Source organism: Callorhinus ursinus, unplaced genomic scaffold (genome assembly GCF_003265705.2).
Source record: "Callorhinus ursinus isolate GAN/ISIS: 27379988/994484 unplaced genomic scaffold, GSC_fseal_2.0 scaffold11, whole genome shotgun sequence".
NCBI classification, from domain to species: domain Eukaryota; kingdom Metazoa; phylum Chordata; class Mammalia; order Carnivora; family Otariidae; genus Callorhinus; species Callorhinus ursinus.
In genome coordinates this window covers 57,504,267-57,531,332 of record NW_027397073.1, presented here as the reverse complement: position 1 = coordinate 57,531,332, position 27,066 = coordinate 57,504,267, and the positions used below count along the sequence as shown (strand labels likewise).

The following is a 27,066-nucleotide window of genomic DNA, read 5'->3' as shown; positions in this document are numbered from 1 at the left end:
GACAATATCCATCTGCAAGACTCAGCTGCTCGGCTTCGGAGCTGCTTCTCTGAAGTCTTACCTGACCGTCCTGTGTACAACCCCTGCCCCTGGCCTCTCTGTGCCAGTCCTCATCCCTGCAATAGGGGACCAGATGACATGCTGGTCGCTCCCATCTAGATTGCTAACCCCTGAAGAGAGCCCATAACAGGCTCCTCTGTGTTCCCAGTACTCAGCACAGTGCCCGAAACCTAGTGAGTCCTTAATAACTATAATCCTAACAACTCCTGAGATAAGGTGATATTACCTTGCTCTGCAAAGATGAGGGACCCGAGGTTTAGAGATGTGAAGAAATGGGTAACAGTCACACAGCTAGTCATTGAGAGAGCTGGGATTTGAAACTAGGTTTATTTAACTCCCGAGTATGTCCTTTCCCTATATCCTGGGGCTCATTTTAAGAGTTAGGTCCACAATTTATGTGACCCATAAAACAGAGTAATTATTTGAATATTACTCTTTCTTCCTTAGAATATGCCAAAGGAGGAAAGAGTGATTCTGCCTGCTCGCCTAAAAGGTGATGCATGACATCTGACGCTATCTTGTGTCTCAGGTCACAATGGTCTTGATTATTGACAGATTCAGCAATTTCTAATTAATTTAGAGCAAAGTGCTATTTAGATATGGAAATTATACACTGACTTATAATAGGCTAATCTAAAATTATATTACTTTAAATTTATATTACAGGATCTTTGGATCTTAAGGTAAACTCTGCGCTGTGAGGTTTTACATGATAGTTTTTCCATTCTCAGAATAATATTGTCATTCCCATAAACTTTTGGGGAAAAAAATAAAAAATATTTGCAAATCATTATTTAACTGGTTCCTCTGACCCAAGACCAAATTCTTGGACAAAACTGTTCTGATTAAAAAGAGAATCTAGGGAATAAATTCTAACATAATCATAATGATTAAATGACCATAAAATGGTACTTGAATCACAAGTATACATACAGATATTTTTTAAGAAATGGGAGGAAGAATCGGATTCTTCAACAGTGAATAGAACATTAGACATCATTGAGCCAAGTTCTGTGTCTCACTGACTCTTGGACATCTCTTGGACAATATCCATCTGCAAGACTCAGGGGCTCGACAAGACACCCACTGGTGTCAGATTATGAATTTCACTTTCAGAATGGTTATAAACAGAGCTCGGTTTCCTTTTGTTCTATGGTTAAGTTTATTCAGTAGAGACGGCCATAACCATAATTAGCTAATGATTCAGGAGCCAGCAGGGAAACATCTAACCTTTTTAAAGAGCTGTACTACAGAACTGGGACAGCGAAGAGTTCATTAACTATTTGTAATATCAATTCCTAACTAAAACCTTGCAAATTCAGAAATAAATAGGTAGCCAGATGCAATCAAATTTCAAAATGTAGTAGAGATACCAGAATTTATTGGCATTCTATTATTTACGATTTTATTGATAGAGACAACTGTTAAATCCTTAATTTATTTTTCTTGTAAAATTAAGACCTTTTTTGTGATATCAGATTTAAAAAAAAAATGAGAAAAGGAAGAGCTAGAGGACCAGAGTTAGTCCTATGAAAAGAAACAACACAAACCACCTACTGACACGGTTTGAAAGGGCTGCTGTAAGAAAAAACACTGATATAGCAGTTAGTAGGTGTGAAGTACAGTTTGGAGTGTTTTAAAAAAATATTACCTCTTGTAATCCTCACAAGAACCTCATAATGTTGATTTACTTATAAGCTCCTTGCATGAAGCAGAAAAGAACAGGATATCCAAGCTGGTGGTGGGCATGGAGTGAAAATGTCTTTCCTTGGACTTACTGATGGTAGACAATCAAATGGATTGCCACTGCCTTAAAAGAACTTTTTAAAAATTAATATCTGGTCCATACTTCCTAATATTAAACTTCCCAAACCAAAATTAATTATATGCCAACAAGTGTAATTTCTACAGGAAACTTCTTAAAACCAAAGGCATGATTATCTCCTATCATTCATTAATTATAATGATCTCTTTCCTTGCTTTTACTGTCAAAAGATCTGTTTCACTGTCCCCTCTGAGGTGGCAGTTTTCAGAGACTCCCTGACATTCTCCTGCTGAATTCCTTTAATAAAAACTTCTGTGTGGTAACCAGCTGGGAACATGAGTGCAAGCTGTTGGCCACAAAAAGAACAAATCTCATTTTCCCTACAGCTCCAGGATCAAATCAAACATTTTTAGGAAATTTAACAAATTTTCTTAAGGTAAACACAATTGCTTTACTGACTATTTATCCTCAATGGAATGAAAATCTGTCCTTCACCTTGGTCTAAGAACACAGCATAGAGTTTTCAAAGGACAAAGAGCTCAGTTATGAGAAAAAAATAGCATCCTTTAATACATTTTTAAAATTTTCTATCTGATTTGTTACGGAAGAATACTTGATGAGTAGTTTGGCTAAATCAGGAAATACTAGAAGTGAACAATGAGGCTTTAAGATCCGTACACATTTTTCTGGCTACCTACCTAAGGCAAAGCAGCATCAGGGAAAAGTGACAAAGAGGAGTAAATCAAAACAGCACACATTTGTCAAGTCTACCGCAGCAATGAATTCAGGGTGAAATCTGTTTAATAAAAACCCGAACATATTATATAAAAATAAAAAAATTCTTGATTTATATATGAAACTGAAGTTTTTATATGGTATAAGTCTTTTTTTAAAATCAAAAGTGTTTTGGATGAATAAAACATTTATGCCTGCCTTTTACTAACAGAAAATATTCCCTGTCTCATCTGAAATCTTACCTAGCAGGACACGTGCTTTAAAAAAATAAGGCAAAATATTTCTTCCATCTCTTCCTTATGGCCTCATCTCTTCCAGATTCATAATGGAGTGAAGTTCCTATTTGCTTTAAGACTGTGGCCCTGATTCTCAGCAACCGGACCTATTCACTTTTTAAATATAACTGTTGAGGAAGCATTCATTGCAAAGACATCTGTAGTATAAGAAGTTACCAGTGACAGTAAAAGCACAGCATTAAAATAATTAGGACTACCCTTGTTAGAAGAACAAGGTGGCTGCCATCCATTAAAAGTGTATTTGCACGTTTAGGCATCAGCTTTTTTTTTTTTTTTTAAAGATTTTATTTATTTATTTGAGACAGAATGAGAGAGAGAGCACATGAGAGGGGGGAGGGTCAGAGGGAGAAGCAGACTCCACGCCGAGCAGGGGGCCCGATGCGGGACTCGATCCTGGGACTCCAGGATCATGACCTGAGCCGAAGGCAGTCGCTTAACCAACTGAGCCACCCGGGCGCCCTAGGCATCAGCTTTAATGTTTTGGTTGTTGCTGTGATTGTTACCCATCTCCCATTCCCATGGACAGGCAACTTAATAGATGTTTTCCCCACTCGGTAGTTTCTCCTGAATGAATGAATCAAAGAATGAGTACTTAAAATGGTAATTTTCTAACATTTCACTGAAATGAATATCAGAATGTTTAATTAACATATTCAAGCACCGAGTTTTAATTAAGAAGACATATAGCTCCAAAACATTTATGAAAAAATCGAAGCAACAATGCCTAAAGAACAAAAATGAGAGTCATTTGAAAACACCATCACCTAAGGCGCAACAACGTGAAGGAGTCTCATGCTATAGACCATGAGAACGTATAAAATATCATTAATGAGGGACATTGGCACATAGTACATATATCACGAGAGTAAAATCACGGAGAGAATTTTTGTTAGTGCAAGAAAAGCACATAGTTTGTGTAAAAATCATTCTTTATTTAGAGCTGCTATTTTACTGGCAAATTACAAGGATTTTCTCTGTTGGATTATGTCTGCGTGTAATGAACAGTGGAGAGAAGAGAGAGAAATGAGGGGATTCTAAATGAGTAAAAGAAAATTAAGCTTTCCCCTGTCTTATTAAAGAAAAAAAATTGGACCCATGAACAGACATTAAAATTCTGTCCTAGGTGCTAGTTTACTAGCTAGAGTGATGGAATTTGTGTTCTTCCATTTCAGGATTTAAATAATTTTATGTGACAGAGCTGATATGTTGATTAATAAAAAGACAGCAATCGTTTACATTGAGAGTTTAGTGCAATTTTAAGAATCTGCATTAAGCAAGCTGAGTGTTTGTAATGGAATGAATGCAGAACCACCTTACTTAGTGAAGTGCATAAATGAAGTGGGGCTGAATTTTTAACATCAATGATTATGGATTAAAGAAAAATCAAATCAATTCAAAGAACTGGCTTTGGAAATCACACAATGTCAGTATTTTTGAGCATATAATGTTGTGCAAAATCCAGAAAAGCAAACAGATGTTTACTTCTATTTCCCTCCTTCTAGTATTTATCTTATCATTTGGGAAAAGCCTTCTTGTATTGCAGTTTGATTACATGTGCATTTTGCAAATTTCCAGATGTGTTCAAATGTCTTAATCTACATTATGGCTTTATATTTTAGGTCCCCACGATTCCCTAATCAGAGTTCTCATTTCTCTAAACACTAAATGAAATTGAAAATTTTCGTATACCTCATTTAGTTTGAGAGTATTATGGACATTTTTTCCAAACTAGTCTTTCTAGATATATTGGTCTAGCATCTACTCAATAGATAATCAGTCCCATTATGTTGTACTGTAACACCAAATCCCTTGAAAAGAACACTTTTCTGCAAAAAAAATACAAAAAACCAAAAAACAAACCAAAAAAGCCAAAAAACCCCCCAAAAAACAAACAAACAAACAAACAAAAACACAAAAAAACGCCCAACCCAACGACAACAAAAAACACAACTTTTTGACTGGGGGGGGTCAAGATAATTTCTATTCTCAAATTTGTGCCAATAAAATTTACCCATTTAAGGTAAGTATCCTTCCAATTAAGGTGATATCTATAGTGGGTTTGCCTGTAATGCTTACTGAATAGTGTCTGTAAGAACTGATCCCGATTCCAGCACAGATTTAGATGACGAACACTGAAATGTTAGCAGAATTAGAGACTGGCCTTTAAGAAATGATGTAAAACGTGGTAAAGCCGTGTTATTTTGGACACTCTGACAAGCATTTGAATGTGTATTTTTATAATATAAGAATAAAAAGCCTGAGGATATCTACAATTAACTAACTGGTAAGGCTCCAGTCTCCAAAAACAACCAGAAAGGTATAAAAGAAAACAACAAGACAATGCCTTTGAAAGGCATGTTTAGAAAATATGAATACTAGTTTGGAATGCAAGAGGCACTTCAAAAAAGTAAGGAAAGGAGAACTGGGGAGGGGGCTGATATAGATGGCCCAAAGCAATATTATTTGAAAACTCAGACTTGAAAAGATCTATACAGAGAGGTGGACGAAAATCCGACTGGAAGTGTTTGAAGGAAAAAGGCAATAAGAACAGAAAATGAAAAAGGAGTTTATGTGAGAGTAAAGTAGAAATGGGAATAACTGGCTGTTTTGGAGAAATGGTTAGGATTTCAGATCCCTTCCATTTGGAGGCCTTGAAGGTGAGTGGCCTGTATGTTTTCATTTTATTGTGATGCTCTGGTAGGAGAACACGGACCCCTGTCCTAACAGCCCGCATTGCTGAGGCTAGGCGACTCTTAAATTGGTCACAAGAAAATGATGCTCCCAAGGACATGGTCAGAGCATCAATTTTCATTTAATAATACTTCAACTTTCTGAAGTGAAAAAAGTCTGTGACCCATGGTCACAGATACATTCAGATCTTGGCCAGTCGTCTAATGAGTACACACTCTTGGGTCATTCGGATTAGGGCAACCCCTCGGTACTGCACACAAGTCAACACAAAGGGCCTAGGTAGTGTCAGTGGCTACATTTTTCTAGCAGTAATAATATCTTAAATTTGGAATAGAGCTTTGACATATTTCATAGTGTTCTCACAGACTGCACTTATGAATGGCGGTCCTAAATCCCTGACAGGAAAATCCCTTACTACTGTGTGAAGTCAACAGAGTGAACTAGAAATTGTGTCATAAAATTTTCTAGATTTTTTAAATAAAAATTTCTGCGATCCCACCCTAATCGGACTTTACTATCAACAAATGTTGTTCTGTTTTTACTGCTAACTCTGTGAAATGAAACTTGTACATATTTTATCATGTCGAAAGAAGTTCAACTGATTGCCCTATGACACTGTAGTGAAAACATGATCAAATAGAGCCAGGTTTCAAAAGGTTAATGGAGTAAAATTCTACACAAGGTGTATGGAAACAAGCCCTATATAGCCTTAAAAGGGAATGTAAATGTTTCCTCGGGGTATGCTATTCAGAATAATAGGTTATTTTGAAGGGAATCTATTCTGATAGTACAGAATATCTAAATCCTTCTGAAACAAGTAGCAATTTCATTTATATAGATTAATGAGCTTATGACAAATTCATACTCAAGAGTTATTCAGGCATTCCTCTGCTCCTTCCCAGGACGAATAAATTTATTTTATTCATTCACCGTAAAAGTTACACTTTATAATTTCTTAGCTATACAAATCATCATGGGATGAGAAATGGGGCCTACATGTTGGTAATAAACTTAAATATGTTTGAATAAAGGCTTCACAATGCTCTTTCCAATCACTGGTTTCTTTTAAAAAAATAAATATACCACCACATATTCAATGGAGAAATTAGCCAATTTCCCAAAAGTTAACTGACTTAAAGCCCCAGGTAAACAAACAAACAAGCAAAAAACCAAAGGTCCATTTAAAGAACAGAGCTCAGGATCAAAATGTCATCGGCCCTTGGGTAACTAAATTGCAGCAAGCAATTACTTTTTAGAAGTAAAGCCACCTCTCAACAGACTAAGGCTTTTGTTCCATATCTTCAAAGAACAACCCACTTGCATCAGCATCAAACTGCTCACAATACTTGCTCACCCGACATCAAAGCACATCCCCTTTCCTGAGTCACTTCTTTTAATTAGAGCTAATAAAGATACAGGTTTACATGCTGCCTGATGTTTGCAGCAAATCCCTAGAAAACACAGTCAAGAAATTCATCAATTTGATGTTAGTGTCTATCTCCCTGGAGCCAGCCCACCCCGCCTCTGCTCAGTACCTGACAGGCGCGCCTCGGCTGTGTGCCGGTTTCAGCATGACTGTCACTGTATTGTCCGTTTGATTCAAAGGGGTCTCGAGTTCATAAGCCGGCATAGAGGGTGCTGGGGGAAAAATGTGTGAGATGGGAGACTCATTATTTCTGGTCGATCTTTTCAGTTTTCCTCCTAGTTCCATTTGCAAAGAACATTAAGAACACAGTGCACTTAAACTGCAGCTATGAACCGACCATGGGCAGCCTCTGTGTATATACCCTACAGAGAATATCAGGAACCACTGCTAAAACCAGGAGATGTTGACTTCTTTGATCTTGAGTTTAAGCTGGGAGAGAGTATGGGGGGGCTTGTGAGGTGTTAGTAATATTCTGTCTCTCGATTTCCATTATTGCTAAATGGGTGTAGGTTAGCTTGAGAACATACATCAAGCTGGGCACTTATAATTTGTGTACTTACTGGTAGGTATGCTTTTCTTTAAAAATAACTTTAAATGCATATTTAAGAAATAATCACTAGGATCATAAAACTGAACATTATAGCTCTCCCATCGAAGTCAAAATGGAAGACTCTGTGTATGCCACAGATCCATCTAGGGATCTGAAGAAGACTATAGAAGCCAGAGAGGCTTGTTGAAATTAGTGACCATTAGTGGGCTCTCAGGGAGAGCAGGAAGGTGGAAAAGATACGGGAATTGGAGTAAGAAAGGCTTGGGTTGACTTTCTGTTTTGTTTTAAACAGCCTAAGAGCTTAGGCACATAAGTTATCTCTGGAGCTTCAGTTTACCCTTCTTTCAAAATAGGAGAAATTACCCTCTAGGGTTATTATGGGAATTCAAAGAGATAATAAAGAGAGCCAGCCAAATATAATTCTACCAATGTTAGTTCTTTTCCCCCACTTCATGTGAATCCTATTTCCAGGTCCATTTCCTGGCATTCTTTGTTTTCTAGATTGTTCATTCTTACGAGAAGATAATGACAGAGTTCTTCAATAATTTTGTCATCACCATGGACTAGATAGATCATTTCATGAAGCTGTGATGCGGGAGGGCACATGGTATAGGTACCTGATGAGAACACTAGTGATCATTTTTTTTACAAATATAGTTTTTTAAATCTCTTACACATAAAAAGCTTTTCTGTAAAAGACATGGGTTATATCTCATTTCCATTTATTGGATTTTCTCAGCATTAAAAATTAACTCCAATTCTATTAAAATTAACTCTGATTCATAACACAGACTTATTATTTTGTATAGAAAATAGTTATCTGAGGTCCATGAAAGTAGAAAATTGGGGCCCATAAACTGTAATTTTCTTTGAACTATAAAAATCAAATAGTTACTCTTGAAGAATCTGCACAGGCTAACTAAAATGTCAACTGTCTTTGTTTCTGGATAAAACTGTATGAACTTGGTGGGCTAACAGTGGTCAGACTCATATCAACCAGAATTTTTATATAACAGAAATGGTAAAAATGAATTTTTTTTTTTCTAAAAGAACATCCTCTTTAAGATAATACTCTTTGAAATATGGTTTCCATAGGGCAAAATTACCAAAATAATGGAGGCTTGGAAATACACATACTGGCACACATTTCCTCTTCAGTCTCCATTGTAAGTTCAAGCACCAGATTATATCATCTTAATTATATCCAGGTATCAATGCACTTGATCAAGATCAGAGAGGACATGTATGGAAAATTACAACTAGAAGCCAGATTTTCTGATTCCAAGTCTAGTAGTCTCTAGAAATGTATGACCTATGCCATTTTCCTAACCTCCCAAGGACGTCTTCCTCTTCTTCCAACTCTCCATACTGTTATTACCTAACGCTTCTTATGAAATATCAAGTGTATATTGAACTTGAACTTGAATATCAAATATCAAGTGTACATTGAACTTGAACTTGAACAAAGTTGAGTTTGTGCTCATAAATAAAATCTTACACGATGAAAAATTTCCTCTTAAGTTATAATTGCTTAAAAACAAAATTCCAAACCTCCCTCCCTCAAAACCTAATTGAGTGCTTATAGTATTCTTTTTTTTTTAGATTTTTATTTATTTATTTAAGAGAGAGAGCACACAAGCAGGGGGAGGAGAAGAGGGAGAAGCAGACTCCCTGCTAAGCAGGAAGCCCAACGTGGGACTTGATCCCAGGACCCCAGGATCATGACCTGAGCTGAAGGCAGATGCTTAACCCACTGAGTCACCCACACACCCCTATAGTACTCTTGTTGTAAGCACTTCCCTGCCTCTGATTCTAAGCAAAAACTTTCCAAAAACTAGAAATGAGGGACAATAGATAAAATAAGGCTAAATATTATTTAGCTAACACTGACTGATTGAAAGAGTTATTTCCCTCACCAGCCTCCTGCTCATCTCCCCCCAACCAAAACAGGCAAAGCCAAAACTCAAATACTTCACCACTCATACCCAAAGGGGGAAAAAGGAAATGTCCATGGAATTGTGTTTATTGCTATTATATATCCAGCAGATGGCAACTCCATTTCCTCTAGTCTGAAGCACAAAGACATTTTCTGCACAGTTGCACATGCCCAGAAATACTTCTCAAATTCTGTCTTTGGTCGGATGGCATAATTGAGTCTCTACCGGGAAGAAGCTGGAGGCTGTAAGTGCCTAGTACCACCCCTCTGTCATCGCAGAGGACATGCAACTACTAATGGTGAAGGTCCCAAGGAAGGGTGATCCTTCTGGAAGCAGACTCCATATAACGCTGTCTTTCTGCTGAGCACTCAGTCGTTCACGGCTCATTGCAGATATCTCTCCAATGTTGCTGCTCTGGTAACCTGTACTGTGAAGGGGGTAGGAGCACACAGACCAGAACTCTCACTTATGCTCAGGTCCTCCAGTGCAAACTGATACAACATGGCTACTTCCTAATGCAGGAGGATCTTAAGCTCCTGAATTATAAGTATTTGCATTATCTCATTCAATTCCATGAGTCTGATTTTCATACACGCCAAAGTGTTAATCTGAACACAATGGGTCAGTCGGGGTGAGGTTTGTATCCTTGACAATGGGGATGAAAAATACAAAAACGCTACCTCTGATAAAAGACATAACTCACAAAGGTATAATACCTGATATTCTGGTGGTGAACTGATTTGTTGCTGGAGGTCCAAACCCCTTAGCTGTGCTAGCTCGGATGGTGAAGGAGTAAGTGGTCCCCGGATACAGTCCAAAGAACAGAAAATGGGTTTCATTCCCCAGTTTTGAAACTCTTCCACTTTGATTGGATAAGTCTATTTCGGGGTCAAAGGAACTGACTGCTTTGTAGGTGATCTGCAAGAGAATAAGAATTCGATAAAATACCTAAAGCAGGTGGACCGGGATCACATCTTTATCCAATAAACCCCTGTGATGTATGCACTGTCAGATGCTTTATGATAAGCTCCTCTACTCACTTAGACTCTTCAAATCCTGGATCCAGTGAAGGGGTGCAGGAACTCAGCCAAAACTGCTATGAGTTATTACTTTTATAGACAGAGGAACTGAAAGCCAGTAGATTAGAACAGAAAGGATGAGTTCAGGTTTAAGCTAATACCTTGAAGTTGTTTGCTTTCAAAATATCACTTTGGAAAACTACATTACAGTTGGCTTAAAACGACATCACAAAATATACAACTAGCTCAAACAGATAAGGACCATACAAGGGTAAGGACTCATCTCTCATCCAGGGGCCAGTTTGATTCTGCACTGAATAGGATTATTGTCTTCTGGAAACAAGGGCACTTTTAAATGTTTTCACCAATGTGGGCAAAGATATCTGCTCTCAACAATAAATCCTAGACACGTGTCAGGAGCTCTTGATGGTATGACCATGGTGCTCATGACGGGTCATTATTACTTCTTTTCTTCAGAGCAACGCTGTCCGATAGAACTTTCTGTCATGATGGAAATGTTCTATTCTGCACTCTTATGGTAGCCACCAGCCAAAACTGGTGACAGAGCACTTGAAATGTGGCTAGTGAGACTGAGGACCTGAGCATTTAATTTAATTTAATTTTCATTAACTAAAATTTAAATGTAAATCACTGCGTGACTAGGAGCTGCCATTTCAGGGAATGCCACTCTAGAAGGCTCTCATATGTTGCCACATAACAGGTGTTTAAAGCACATTGGACGCATCTGGAATGTGTGAAAATAAATATATCATAGGTGTCTTGAAATTTGCCCTTTCAAATGACTTTTTTAAAGAATTTCACCATAAGTAGTTCATCAACTATTCACGAACACGCATTTTAGTGGTGATTACGAACTTCTACTGGTTGTAATGACATGATTTTTAAATGTGGCATATTCAAAAGTTTTAAATTGCAAAACTGAGCACTTTTCTTGCTTTTAAATAGGTAAACTTACTTATAATTTATGTGCATGAACACTAACACTGTTATTATACGAAGTGCTAATTGACATTCTTTCTTCTTATATTTATACCATGTCATTATAATTAGGGAGACCTCTCTGAAAGAATATTTAGATTGAATCATCTAAGTTTGGCAAGAAAATGTTTGCTGTATATATTAATTACTAGAGTGCATGCCACTCTCAGAGTTAGGCAGCATATCTGTCGTTAATCCTCTGGCCGATTTCCCTCACAAGGTTTCTCTGAGTCAAGAGACAAGATAGTGTCTCCCACCAGCTGCTCTGGGAGGGACTTCAGCATTGGCACCACTGTGTGCTTAGTTGTTTACTCAGTCCTTGTTCGGACACTTCTAGAGAAAAGGGTGGTTCAAAGACGGTAGATCTAAGTTGTGGGGGCATATCTGCTCCCCAAAGTTTATTCATTCATTCATTCATTCCTTCATTCATTCACCCATTCTAAACACATTCATTGCATGCCTCCAGTGAACCAAGCACTGGGCCCTGAGCTGGGATCTCACATGGTGGGTGAGACATGGTACCTGTCCTGGAGGAGGTAATAGTCTGGTGGAGAAGTAGAGATGCAATTCAGCAGCTGTGATACAGTCATAAGTAAATGAGGATGAGCACTGCCTGCCAGAGCTAGGTACAGCTCCTTGTTCGTTCTGTTGCCTTGCTAAAAACTCTAATGGGACACAATTGTATAGGAGACAAAGTCCAAACTTCCTACCTTTGGATTTAAGACCTGCTTACATCTTCTCCAAACTCATCTTTGAATACTTAACACAGTGACATTATATTACCTTCTGCCCTGGTTCAGGGATAAAGATTTTCTGTACCACAAACACTGGGCTTTTCTGACACTGCTTTGGCTCATAAACGTTCACCAGTCTGGACGGTGATAGCACTATCTGTGCCCCACTTTCTCTCCCTGCTCAGATTCATTCATTCCATTCAAATATTGATGGAGTGAACACTGACACCATGAGCGGCGTGGTCAGTGGGTGGACAGAGGCCCTGCCTGCAGGTATTTAAGAATCTGGACTGCAGTGGGTGGAGCTGGGAGAGATGCAGGAAGTAAATTAATAATTTTAAAATGCTAAAATTCAGTAGATGAAACAAACACGGTGTTAAGACAAAGAATATTGTAGGCAGAGAGGGATACGTGCTTGACCACTGGGAATGGTTGCGGAAGGGGCCACCGAGGAGATGACAGTTAATTTGAGGAGACCTGAACTTTGGGAGAGCCAGCCATGCCAAGAGTTTGGGAAAGAACAGCATGAACCAAGGCCATGAAGCAGGAGCATTTTGTACACGGTTAGTGGACAGAAAGAAGGCCTGTGTGACTGTGGCTCAGCAAGCAAGGTGAGTGTGGTCCCTCGACCAGGGGCTGGGGGAGTGGGCAAGGGCCATTCCATGCAGTGCTCTGTACCCTAAGAAGCATGGATGCATACAAGGGGGAGTCTTGGAATATTCTGAAGTATGAAAACCGAATTATCTAATTTCCCTTATGAAAAGACCAGGTTTGCTGCCAGGGGAAGAAGTGGTTTGTTGGATGGAAACAGTAAGGGGAGGGAGGGAGGTCACTGGGAACTACCACAGAGACCACAGGGGGAAGCTTCAGCACCTCTGACAGTGCTGTGTTGGGACTAAGGTTAGCACGGTGAAGAGAGCCGTAAATGAAAAGAACTGGCATATTCGAGTTAAAATGGACAGAAGTCGGTGATCAATTGAATATGGGGGAAAAGATGGAGGAATCAAGGATAGGTTCCATATTTGGGGCTTAAGCAAAAGATGGCCCCGCTTACTGAACGGGATGGAATGAATGAGGGGAAGTGAACTGCTGGCTTGCAGACACAGAGTGCATGGTATCAAGCTGGGATTTGAGAGGTATGGCCAAGAAACAGAGATGTGGGGGTGATCGGCATTGAAATATTATGGTTTAGGAATGGATGAGGTCGCTGGGGAAAGGATTTCAGAGAGAACAGTGACATTTAATATAACCAGTGGTGGAGGAGGAGATCAACAAACGAGCCAGAAAAGCCAACAGAGAGAGCTGTCATGGAAATCAAAAGAAAGAAAAGGAAAAAAGTGTCTGAAGAAGGAAATGCTTTCAAAGATGCCTGGAGTTCAGGTGAGATTGGAACAAAACGTGTCTGTCCGCCATATCTGAAGCCAGAGTTCCCATTTTACTTCTCTGTAAAGCTTCCAAAATGTGGCCCAACGATCACTGGCTCAGCTGAATGCCCAATGTTGTGACTGAGTTCATACAGTTCATTTGGCGATACATCATGGAGCGCTGTGAAAGCTCTCGCATAGTCTTTTTTTTTTTTTTTTTTAAGATTTTACTTATTTATTTGACAGAGAGGCACAGCAAGAGAAGGAACACAAGCAGGGGGAGTGGGAGAGGGAGAAGCAGGCTCCCCGATGAGCAGGGAGCCCAATGTGGGGTCCGATGCAGGACTCGATCCCAGGACCCTGGGATCATGACCTGAGCCGAAGGCAGATGCTTAACTGACTGAGCCACCCAGGCACCCCTCTCTCGTAGTCTTAAATCATGCTTTCAATATGCCAAAGGAAGTGGAACTTTTCACGTAATTTTATCTTCTTTCTGAGGAGTGACCGATGTCTTACTCTTCTTTCTGATCCCACAGTGATCAGTACATATTTGGCACTCAGTATATATTTTCCCCAAAAGACTCCCAGGAAGAAGAGGTGTGCACATGTGCTTACACAAATGCTCACACTACAGCAAGTAGGATGTTGCTGCACCTGCACTGACTATACAGCAGAAAGCAAATGCTTGAGCAAAGGACCTGCTGCTCCACGGGGGCCGATGGGTTGGTATTCATCTATTGCCATGGTCATGCAGGATAAGCTAGACGGGGGCCCTGTCATGGGTCTTTCAGTCACAGCCCTCTGAGAATTTGCTAATCAACAGATCCTCTCTCCCAGACCCATAAAAATGCACATACACACTAATGCATGCGCTCTTAAAAATTATGGACCCTTTTCCTCACTATTTTTTTTAAGATTTTATTTATTTACTTGAGATAGAGCAAGATCGAGAGAGAGAGAGAGCACAGAGGCAGAGGGAGAAGCAGGCTCCCCACTGAGCAGGGAGCCCGATGTGGGGCTCAATCCCAGGACCCTGGGATCATGATCTGAGCTGAAGGCAGACGCTTAACCGACTGAGCCACCCAGGCGCCCCTTCCTCACTATTTTTTAAAGAATTTATTTGAGAGAGAGAGTGTGAGAGTGTGTGTATGCGTTGGAGGGGGAGGGACAGAGGGAGAGAGAGAGAAAATCTCAAGCAGACTCCATGCTGAGCACGAAGCCGGATGTGGAGCTCAATCTCACAACCCTGAGATCATGACCTGAGACAAACCAAGAGTTGGACACTAAAGAGACTGAGCTGCCCAAGCGTCCCCCTCTCCCTCACTTCTAACAAATCCCTAACAAGCAAGTTTGTTGTATAGATGCAGACACAAAATGTAAGAAAAGTCACTGATCCCTGTCAAAGCCAGCCCTGGAAGTTTGAATACCAGGAATAAAAAACCCAGCTCCTCAGGAATAGGAGCAATCCACTCTAGAATCCACTGCCCTTCGGAGAGTGGATGCTCCATCTATATGTATCTGAGCAGTTGTTCATAGAGGTGAAAAACACCTCTATGCTCACACCCAAATGTACCATGTCTTTTTGGCATTTATTTTTTCATTTGTTCATTCAATGCATGTTTATTAAGAGCCTATTAAGTGCCAGGCTGTAGTAAAGCAGCAGGAAACTCTCAGAAGGAAAGTTTGGGACTGCTTCCATGCTTGCAGCGCATCTCTGGCTGAGGGCCAAGGCAATTTTGATGCAGCCTACATGAAGAACACCGACGGGGCGCTGGGGTGGCTCAGTCGTTAAGCGTCTGCCTTCGGCTCAGGTCATGATCCCAGAGTCCTGGGATCAAGTCCCACATTGGGCTCCCTCCTTAATGGGGAGTCTACTTCTCCCTCTCCCTCTGCCCCTCTCACCCCCCACTTGTTCTCTCTTTCTTTCTCTCTCAAATAAATAAATAAAATCTTAAAAATAAAAAGAACACTGACGTTCCACATTGGAGTTTGCAGTTTTATGGGATGTCGCAAGTCCAAAGCGAACTGACATGAGAATGACATAAGTGGGAGCCACATTTAGGTAAGATGGGGTCAATATTGGATGATTTCTGATTCATACGTAGGTGCCTGAAATTATCTCAAATTACCTTCCCCTCCTCTACTTACAGTCTCAAGTTCTGAACTAAAAGATTCATAGAGAACCAAAAATAGAATAACATGCAATTTTTGGCCAGGAGGGGATAAAAAATCCTCTAGGGAGTGTGAGTTGATTGGAATTTCAGCCAGTGTTAAATACAGTCCTTTAATGGAGAGCCACGCAATTGGAAGAATGAATAATAAAATCTGATTTCCGGGGAGGAAAGAACCTAGGATACTTCAGAGAACAGTACAATATTTGGATGAAAAACTGAAAGAGAAGCAGAAGTCCCACAGGAGGAGAGAGGAGGGGAGAGCATGAGGAGGAAAGAAGTTAATAAGCAAAAGCAGGTGGTGTGATCGTTGAGAAGGTTTTCAGAGAAAAGAAAATTCCATATATGTAGCTCATTAAAGTCCAGGAGAAAAATAGTGGGAGATGCAGTAATAAATGAGAATTGGAATTAGATCATGGCAGGCCTTGAATAATGAAATGAAACTTCTTGACATGGACCTTAAATTCTACTTCTTTCTACACTCTTACCTATCTCAGTCAGTAGTGATTAGTTGAGCCCAGTTATCCAGGCCTGGGATCTTGAGGTGTCTTCAACTGCTGAATACCCCCATCAGTTGACAAATCCAGACCATTCTACTTTGCTACGTGCCCACACAACACTGCACTTTATACTCCTCACACATTAAAGTGATTTGCTTTTGGTACTTATTTCATTCTATTGTTAGTTGCTGTTAGGACTGTTACTTCTAATAGAGAAGGGACAGTATCTTTTATACTTCTGTCTTCTCCCACTACCTTACACACACACACACACACACACACACACACACACACACACACATACTCTCTCTCTCTCCACACACAAACACACACAGTTTTTATTTAAATCCCAGTTAGTGAACATACAGTGTAAAACGAGTTTCAGGTGTACAATAGAGTGATTCAACACTTCCATACATCACCCAGTGCTCATGATGACAAGTGTACTCCTTAATCCCCATCAGCTATTTCATCCATCTACCCTACCCACCTCCCTTCTGGTAACCATCAGTTTGTTCTCTATAGTTAAGAGTCTCTTTCCTGGTTTGCCTCTTTCTCTCTCTCTTTTATATATACATGTATATATATATATATTTTTTTCTTTCTTTTTTTCTTTTTGTTCCCAAAGCTTGTTGTTGGGAACATGACCAGGAGTCTGGAGTTTACTTACTAGGCAATCAAAAGCCATATAAAGTTAGTGAGGTACAATGAAAATACTTGGACATATATATATCCCTCTGTATTTGGGAGTATTATTGACTGATAAACTTCTAGAAATAGGCTTGATATGCAATGTTTAAAATTTGATAGGATCCCCCAAATTGCCTACATGAGAGATGCAAAATGTATGTTCCCATCAACAGTCTATACACATGTGCATTTCCCCATGTCACTGCTTAACACTTGATCTCATACAAACTTAAACTTCTTGTAGCACTTGCTTTATTTCATTTCTGAATCATTAGTAAGGTAGGATAGGTATCTCTTCACGTGCTTAAATGCTACTTGGATTTTTTTTTTCCTATGAATTGCCTCCTCTTATTCTTTGTCTAGTTTTTCTAATGGAATGCTTTGTCCATTTCTTAGCAATCTCTATCAAGTCTGTTTATTGTGGTCAACAACCCATCCACTGTTATAAATTTTGAAAATAATTTCCTCAAGTCTTCTGTCTGTATTTAGACTTTCCTACTGCTATCTTTTGTTGTTCAGAAGTTTAAATTCTTATATAAGTAAATCTGTCAATTTTTTAAAATATAACTTCCAGATTTTATGTCAAGCTTAGTTAAGATACATTACAGAAATACCTTCCTTATTTTTCTTATAGTGTTCTGGTAGTTTAACTTTTGTGTTTAGAACGTGAATCCATTTGGTATTTTTTTTTCTTTTATGATGTGAGGTAGGTGTCTTAATGGCATATTATTCTTGTAAAAAATGCTGGGTTTGCTAATATTTATTAAATTTTATCGATCTCTATTCATAAATGAACTTGCACTGTAATTTCTACCTTGTAAAATTTTGGAAGGTCATGCACCCAGTTGTTAACAGTTATTACCTCTGAAAAGTGAAATTGGGAAGCAAGGATATTATTTTGAATACCTCTGTACTTAAAATATTCTTTCAGAGAGTGATATTACATTTCTATTTTAATAAAATAAAAATTTTGATCGCTGTTGAGGAAGGCTGTATCTATCAGTCTAGGTTTTAGGCAAATGACTCTGATAAAAATAAAGGGCTGATCGAGAAGTAAAGGGACAGGAAGGGCTAGAGCCTGAACAAAGGTGGGGAGAGCAGAAAGAAAAGGCTAGTTCAAGAAGGCTGAAGATGGTTGTTAGGGGAATGAAAAGGAGAGGCAAAGACTAAGATCAGAAGAATGCTTCAGTGCTATCAACTGCCATGACTCCTGGCAGAAAACGATGATGTCAGCATTGTCCAGTCACTGATGGTTTGGTGTATTTCCTAAGACGTAAAGAGAGCCTGAAAATAACCTGAACCCATAGTGTATTCATTTACAACATCTACAGCATTCAACCTGTTTTCTCTTCTCTCCTGCAAAAATGATCCAACTGTGCTCCCTGCCCTAAAGAAACACCTGTATCATTTGTTACTAAGTTTTTCTCCAATCATGATAATTTACCTCACCTTCCAGTTTTTACCTATAATCAAATGTGTTTCTATGAAAAAACATACTGTCCCTAAGTTTCCTGCTTTTTTTGAGGGGGCAACTGTTCTATTTCCTTAGCGTGATGTCAGTACCCAGAGACTGTGGTCCTCTGGAGGGGACCAAGTTGGGCTGAACATCGGTCCTTGGCTCCAGGAGAAAGCTGTGCCTATCACTGACTCTCACACAGGCTGGGCACAGCATACAGTGCATCTTAGCTGAAGAAGAGCTCCATCCTAAGACCCCACCTAAGGCCTATTTTGAGAACAGAAACCCCCCTTCCTACTTCTGGAAAACATGGGGGAAAGAGAAAGATCTGGTGGCCAGAAAACTTGTATTTAATCAGTGAAGCCTGATTCACACATTTAACATTTTCCCTTTGGTACCTAGAAAAATAAACCAACCTGCTCTACTTACCTATATCTGATTTTTAAAACCCTGATTTATGGCACATTCAGGTATCCCCAATTATAGCAGCATTTAGATCAGTGTTCAACTGGGAGACCCTGGCTGCTGAATTCACAGAGATAATGGATTCTTCTTTTGAATCGTTATTCCTATTGTTTTCATGCTAAAGTTACTTATTACACAAAGATGTATATTCAGCGGCATCAAGAAGAATGAATCTAGCTATTATTTTCTGTCTGTCTAGATATCAATATGTGGTTTTTAGGACAGATGGACTTATTTCTTGGAACTTAACACTGGTTCAAAGGCTGTTATCTTTTCTAGTAAAATATTGTTATTCTTAGGTAAGAATCTCCAAAAGTGAGACCAGAAAATGGTCTTGGGCCCAACAATATTAACTAAAAATTCTGATCACTGAGAAAAAATATGAACTTGTTTCATTATAATACTTAGCTCTTTCAAAGCTGAGCCACAGATTTTTGTAACACTGAGTTCTTTTACAATGAAGCAGCCCAATGAACAGCATCAATAACTTAACATGAAAATCAACTTTTTTTCTCTTTTCTCTTACTTTGTTTAGCTTTCAATTAAAAACATTATTTTTTGCATTTCAATACCAATTTTCAAAAGATATAAGGAAACATAAATGTGAGGCTAGGTGGGTCAGGGAAGGGTTTACTGGTGATTACTGTCTGACAGCTAATCTGCTCAGGCTTTTGTCAGTGGTTCTGAAAGGTATTCAAGCAGAGGTTCCATAGGAGGAATTGCTGCGATTTTTAGAAACCTAACAACATATAATTTTGTTAAATTTGCATTCAAATAAATGCTTGCTTAAAAAAAATGCACCTGCTTGTTTCTATGACAATAGGCACAGTGAAATGATGCTCATACAGATGTGATGCTGACTGTCACCCCGTTACTGCTGTTATTTTTTTCCTTGAACAATTCATCAAATTCTTCTCTGCTCTCTATCACTCAACCATTTGGTATGCCTCAGTAGACAAAACTATGTCAAGGAAGTCTAAAGGATGTTTTGCTAATACTAAGAAACCAAAAGACATTATTCTATTGTTATCCCTGAGACAATGTCTATTGACTTTGCTAATTGGATAATCAGCATTCTTCTATAATTCAGTAGTAAATTTTATAGCTAGCAAGAATAGGATCATGTGGTTGCCTCCTAATCAATGTACACTTCAAAATACTTACTGTTTTTACTACAAGTGATTTTTTGTTTTGTCTTTACATATAATAACATATAGTCTAGAAATATCCAAATCATAAATGTATATCCTGAAATGATACATAATTGAAAAACTCAGGATTTTTTTTTTTGCTTCTATGCAGTAACCATTGTTAACTGTCACAGGTATTAAACTTCATAGAAAACATGAGACCATTATGCGTTTTTAAATACTAGACAGTCTAGCTTTCACAGAAATTATAATGAAAAATTAAATCCACTAATAAATGTATATACTACCTCATATAAAGTGATGACACCATATGTTTGAATTGGTTCTCGCCACTGAAGAAATATCTTCTCTTCAAAAGTACTTCCTTGGATAGATTCAGTAGGAACAGCACCTGGCACTAGAAGGGGGGAAAAAAAAAACAATCAAGAAATGTTTGAGAGACCCCACCCAAATTAGATTTTTCTAGACATGTTAGGTTTTTCACTCTCAATTGAGATGTAAGATTTAATAGTCCATAGATAAACTCAGTTTTCTTTTAAAAAATCTGAAATTTAAAACCATTTTCGGCATGGAGCACTGGGTGTTATACAAAAACAATGAATCATGGAACACTACATCAAAATCTAATGATGTTCTGTATGGTGACTAACATAACATAATAAAATAAAATAAAATTATAAAATAAATAAATAAAAAATAAAACCATTTTGGCTACACTGTCCTTATAAAGAAAATAATCTCATCACTTTTTTCTTTAAAGTTCAAATCAATTAGATGAAGCTCAGTAATCACCTTTTAAATGAATTTTTATGTTCTTCAGAAATAAAGAAAGATACAGATAAATAAGAATGCCCACACATTGCTTGTGGGAACAAAAACGGGTACAGCCACTTTGGAAAATAATTTGGTAGTATTTAGTAAAGCTAAAGAGGCATGTATCATATGAGCCAATAACCCTACCTCCAGGTATATTTCCTAGTAATATTCTTGCATGTATGTACCAGGAGACATATAGTAAGATGTCAACATAGCATTTTTTAATAAAAATAATAATGTGGGGACAAACTGAATGGTTTAATAAATTGTTATAGTCACACAATATAACACACAAAAGACTGAGTATAAATGACAGCTATATACATTATCATGGATGAATTTTATGTTTTTATATATTTTACAGTTATAATATTGAGTGACAAAATTATGTGAAAGAAAAATAGATATGAACTATTGTACTGATATTTAATATATCTGCTAAAAATACACACAAAATAGGTGTTCTAAAAAGATGTGATATAGATGTAATAATGAATATTTTAAAAATTAATTTATTTATTAATGATACAAAAGACTTTGGGAATTTTTATGCCAGTTTTTAAAAACCTGAAATATGCAACACCCTTTGACTAGTTTTCAAATAAATCTTACTGACATAAGGGAAGGTGGAAATTTACCTGCTAATTTTCTATAAAATAACATTTAGTGTTATTTTAAAAATATTGTTTAATCTCATTTTCATGTAAACTCAGTTTTTGCATATGCATTATATCATACACAATTTAGTGTATTAATGTGTCTATTCTATTTAAAAACTAATATATCCGTAGTATTTATACATATATTTGAAGGTACATGATCAAATTTCTTGGTGAGGGTATGGGTAATCAAAAAGTAGTTGGAGAGGACTCACACTTCTCAAAATTTACTACAAAGCTACAGCATCAAGACAGTGTGGTGCTGACATAAAGATAAACATACAGATTAGTGTAGCAGAATTGAGAGTACAACCTCCATTTGCAGTCAATTGATTTTCATTAAGGGGACAGGAAAATTTAATGGGGAGATGATAATCTTTTCAACAAATGGTGCTGGGACAACTGGATATCCACATGTGAAAAAATGAAGTTGGATTCTTACCTCACGCCATATATGAAGTTTATATCAAAACCGATTTAAGAGCTAAATGTAAGAGCTAAAACTACAAAACTCTTAGAATAAAACATAGGCGTGGGCGCCTGGGTGGCTCAGTTGGTTAAGCGACTGCCTTAGGCTCAGGTCATGATCAGGGAGTCCCAGTAAAAGGCGAAAGATTTATACGATCTGAAGAGAAACCAGAGTATGATCAGGGAGTCCCAGGATCGAGTCCTGCATCAGGCTCCCTGCTCAGTGGGGAGTCTGCTTCTCCCTCTGACCCTCTTCCCTTTCATGCTTTCTCTCTATCATTCTCTCTCTCTCAATAGATAAAAAATAAATAAATAGAAATCTTAAAAAAAAAAAAACAGGTGTGAACCTTCATGACCTTGGATTAGGCAATAGTTTCTTGGACATGACACCAAAAGCAAAAGCAGTAACAAAAAAAATACAGATAAACTGTACATCATCAAAATGAAAAGCTTTGCACTTCAAAGGGTACTATCAAGAAAGTGAAAAGATAACACAAAGAATAGGAGAAAAGTTTTGCAAATCATATATCTCACAAGAGATACCTTAAATACATAAAGAACTACAAAAACCCAATGAGAAAACAAAAAATCCGATTAAAAATAGGCAAAGGGTCTGTATAAACAGTTCTCCAAAAAAGATAAACAAAGGGCCAATAAGCACATGAAAAGATGTTCAACATATCCACCTAGCAGGAAAATGCAAATCAAAACCACAGTGAGATAGCACTTCACACCACTAAAATGGCCATAGTCCGAAGGCAGATAATAAGTACCGGTGAGAATGTGGAGAATTGAAACTCTCATACACTATTGGAGGGAATATAAAAATCCTACAGCTCCTATGAACACAGTCTAGCAGCTCTCCAAATAGATACATATTGATACATTTACCATGTGAATTCCACTCCTAGGTATACACCAAGAGAATCGAAAACATATACTACTCAAAATTCTACACAAATACTAATATAAAATTATATATGAATATTAATATAAGCATTTTAATAATAGCCCCAAAGTGGAAACAACCCAAATGTTCAACTCATGAATGGATAAACATATCTCAATAAATTTAGAAAAGGGAGTTGGAGAATTTTTAGATTGTGAGAGGGTATGGATAGTCCTTTAAGGTTTGGTAAGATCTCCACAGGCTGGAAAGAGTGCCTAGAATTGCAAAAGGATACTCACAGGTAGTACACATTTTTTTAGTTAAGGGGCTACTGGTAGATGTAAGATTTTATAGTTATTTTGAATACAGCTCAGTACTGCTTGGCAGAAAAAAAATTACTGATTCAGATGGGAGGCCTGGGTTCCGATTTAAGACTTCTCAGTAATTAAACTGTGTAGTTTGGGCAATTCACTGAACCTCCTTGGGTCTCAGTTGCCTCATATTTAAAATGAGGAACTTGGATTAAGTTCATCTTTACCATCCAAACTCTAAATAATATATAAATATGAAAATAATTGTTTATCTTAAGCTGAAGGAATTGATGTGAAACTACATAAAGCGAAGAAAACCAAGGTATTTATGAAGTTATAACACTGAGGAGTTCTAAGAAAATTCAGATTCCAGGGTCTGAGATGGAAATATTCATCAGTCAGAAGCTGAACTAAAATTGGCCATGCCAGAGAAAACTCTAGTCTTTTCCTCTTGAGCCTGAAAGTGTTTATTATGATATCACCATCAGTTTTCTCACAGTAGCAAGATAAATATGAGTGGCTCTATTATTTTGAGATGATATTCACTAATTGAAAATACTTATTAATCTTCGTGCAGATGTAAAGAGGTAAAGACAAAAAATATATCTGATTTCATTCAGTTACTCTAAATCATAGTGAAATAAAATGGGAAATAGTCAAAATTATGTTGAACAGAGGTCATCTTATAAGGGTAAACTTATTAAAATGTCCTTGGAGATCCTGTAATTGATCGCCCTGTGGAAATGTTAACAAGAAAACCTAACTGGGGTATGGATATATATATATGTATATATATATGTATATATATATACACATATATACATATATATGTGTGTGTATATATATATGCACGAGCAGACAAAGTAAACTAAAATAAAATACTGGAAGAGTTAAATAAATTAGGGATAACAGTACCTCAAAGGAACTTAGGTCTACTACCTATTTTTAAAAAGTTCTTAGAAATTCAGTATTTGGGACAGATAAGCTTTAGTTTCTTTATCATTATTTTTAAAGGTTTATTTATTTTAGAGAGAGAGAGAGTGCATGCAAAGGGGAAGGGCCAGAGGAAGAGGGAGAGAGAGAATCTCAAGCAGACTCCCGGCTGAGCATGGAGCCCAACGCAGGCCTCAGTCTCATGACCCTGAGATCATGACCTGAGCTGAAACCAAGATTCAGATGCTTAACCGAATGAGCTACACAGACACCCTGATAAGCTTTAGTTTCTAAGTTTGTGGAATTGAGCCCTATTCTTTCTTGTGATACCTTTAATAGTAATAAAAAGACAGTTTTTTCCACACACTTTCTCAAGAAACAATATTCAACAGAAATATTATACCACAGTAAAACTCACAATGTTCAATGAATTACAGAGCCTTTTATAATGGTAGATACATAAAGTGACCCCATCATTCTTTTCTCTTCAAACTCGATATTGACAATTATTCTATTTTTCTCTTTCTTTTCTCTCTTTTTGAAGACTTTGTTGTTGCTGTTGTTGTTAGGAAATATACCTTGAAATAAAAGTTCTAATTAACTGGATGCCGGCGTGCAATGAAAACAACAGGTTTCGGAGTTTTTTTGGAATTGAGCCAAAGAGATTTTAATGAACTATTTTCAAACGAAGAAAAAGGTTGAAGCAATATATGTACTTCTATGACAAAAACTAAACCTATATATAACAAAATATATATATATATATATATATATTTTTTTTTTTGCTGAGACAGAAAACAAGATCTACAATTTGAAAATCCTCTACCCTCGGAAGCTGTTCTGTTTGGTTGTTCAAGTCATTTCTATCTCATTATCATTATAGCCTTCTCCTTTGTTTTTTCTTGTTTTTATTTATTTATTTATTTATTTATATTTTTAATTATATTAATCACCATACCTTACATCATTAGTTTTTGATGTAGTGTTTCATGATTCATTGTTTTCGTATAACACCCAGTGCTCCATGCAGTACGTGCCCTCTTTAAAACCCATCACCCCCACCCCCTCCCCTCTAGAGCCCTCAGTTTGTTTCTCAGAGTCCATAGTCTCTCATGGTTCATCTCCCCCTCCAATTTCCCCCCCTTCATTTTTCCCTTCCTACTATCTTCTTTTTTTTTTTTTTTAACATATAATGTATTATTTGTTTCAGAGGTACAGGTCTGTGATTCAACAGTCTTACACAATTCACAGCGCTCACCATAGACACTGGGGAAAACAATAGGTTTTTATTTGGAAGTCATGCATGATCCAGCTTCTGGGACTAGCAAGACAATTTAAACAAACCAAAAGATAAGTTATTCTGATCTCATGTTTTGACAGAACTTAACAGAACTCCTAGCTCATTCCTTTCTCAATTTGAAACCCAAAAGTGGTGAGGGGGTTTATGTATGTGGGTTTGTGAGCAAGACATACTTGCTTATCTCTAGAAACGACTACATGTCATCTCCCCCTCTCATTGATTAAAACATTACTATTGATTAAAACATGAACGATTATCAACAAACTTTATTGTTTTATCTAAGGACTAAAAGAATACTTTTGAGTGTTTTATTACCTACTCAGTATCATGCCTGGTGATACAGAGGAATAGAAGGCTTCTTCTCTCTAGTTTATAGTTTAGAGAAAAAAGATTATATGTAACAAAGATAGGTCAAGGAAAGGTGAGTTGACCTTTGAATCATTGAGTTGCTTTGAATCATTGAGTGATTCAGTGATTTGCTTTGAATCATTACAACAATAATAATGACCACTTATTAGAGTCCTCCACCCGCATCACCACAAACAGCTCTCTATGTAAATTTCCTCTAACTCTAATATGGTTGAGAACTGTTACTATTCTCACTTCTCAGATGACCGAACTAAAGCCCAGAGATTTAAAGATTCTAATCAGGTGCAAAGGAGGTCAGAAGGATGTAAGAGTTGGAGGCAGCTCTTTGAAGGACCTGAAGGCTGAGGAGCTCTTTGAAGGGCAGCAGAGGAGATGGAAGTGAGAGGCAGCCAGGTGGAAGGCAGGAGGCGGAGGAGAGCAGACCTTGAGCAAGAGCCTGGAATGGAAGGAGCATGGCCTACGGCACTGACGTTGGGGTGACATCTTTGCAGAACAAGCTGCACTGGAGGAAAAGTCACTAGTTCTAGAGAATGAGCCAGGAATACAGAAAACCTTGAAAGTCAAAATTTAAATTAAGTCATTGAAAGCTCTGTGGAGAGAGCGACACAATGCAGATGTATTTTATTTTATTGTTAAATTTTGCTTAAATTCAAGTAGAACTAACTTACAGTGTTATATTAGTTTTAGGTGAACAATACAATGATTCAACAATTCTACATACATTTCCCGGTGCTCATCAGGGTAAGTGTACTTTTAATCCCTTTTATCTATTTCACCCATCCCCCACCCAGCTCCCCTCTGGTGACCACCAGTTTGTTCTCTGTATGTATGTATGTATGTATGTATTTTTTTAAAGATTTTATTTATTTATTTGACAGAGAGAGACACAGCAAGAGAGGAAACACAAGCAGGGGGAGTGGGAGAGGGAGAAGCAGGCCTCCCGTGGAGCAGGGAGCCCGATGCGGGGCTCAATCCCAGGACCCCGGGATCATGACCTGAGCCGAAGGCAGACATCTAACGACTGAGCCACCCAGGCGCCCCTGTTCTCTGTATTTAAGAGTCTGTTTTATGGTTTGTCTCTTTTTTTCTTCTCTTGTTTATTTGTTTGTTTCTTAAATTCCGCATATGAATGATACCATATGGTGTTTGTTTTTCTCTAACTTATTTCACTTCACATTACACCCTCTATGCCCAGCCATGCCATGTGGCAAGATTTCATTCTATTTTACAGCTGAGTAATATTCCATATATTATCCACCTATAAGTGGACACTTGGGTTGCTTCCATATCTTGATTATTATACATAATGCTG

At 37.8% G+C, this 27,066-nt stretch overlaps 1 protein-coding gene across 5 annotated transcripts in view; it reads right to left on the bottom strand.

Annotated features, from left to right (window-relative positions):
• The window catches only part of PTPRM (protein tyrosine phosphatase receptor type M), an 817,256-nt gene that overhangs the window by 292,254 nt on the left and 497,936 nt on the right, over window positions 1-27,066 (bottom strand). For all 5 annotated transcript variants that reach the window (XM_073898518.1, XM_073898514.1, XM_073898515.1 and 2 more), the window contains exons 9-11: window positions 20,297-20,406; window positions 10,177-10,378; window positions 7,083-7,185 (exon numbers count right to left, since the gene is read on the bottom strand). In XM_073898518.1, coding sequence (XP_073754619.1) covers window positions 7,083-7,185; window positions 10,177-10,378; window positions 20,297-20,406 — 415 coding nt within the window. The remainder of the gene's footprint in view (window positions 1-7,082; window positions 7,186-10,176; window positions 10,379-20,296; window positions 20,407-27,066) is intronic.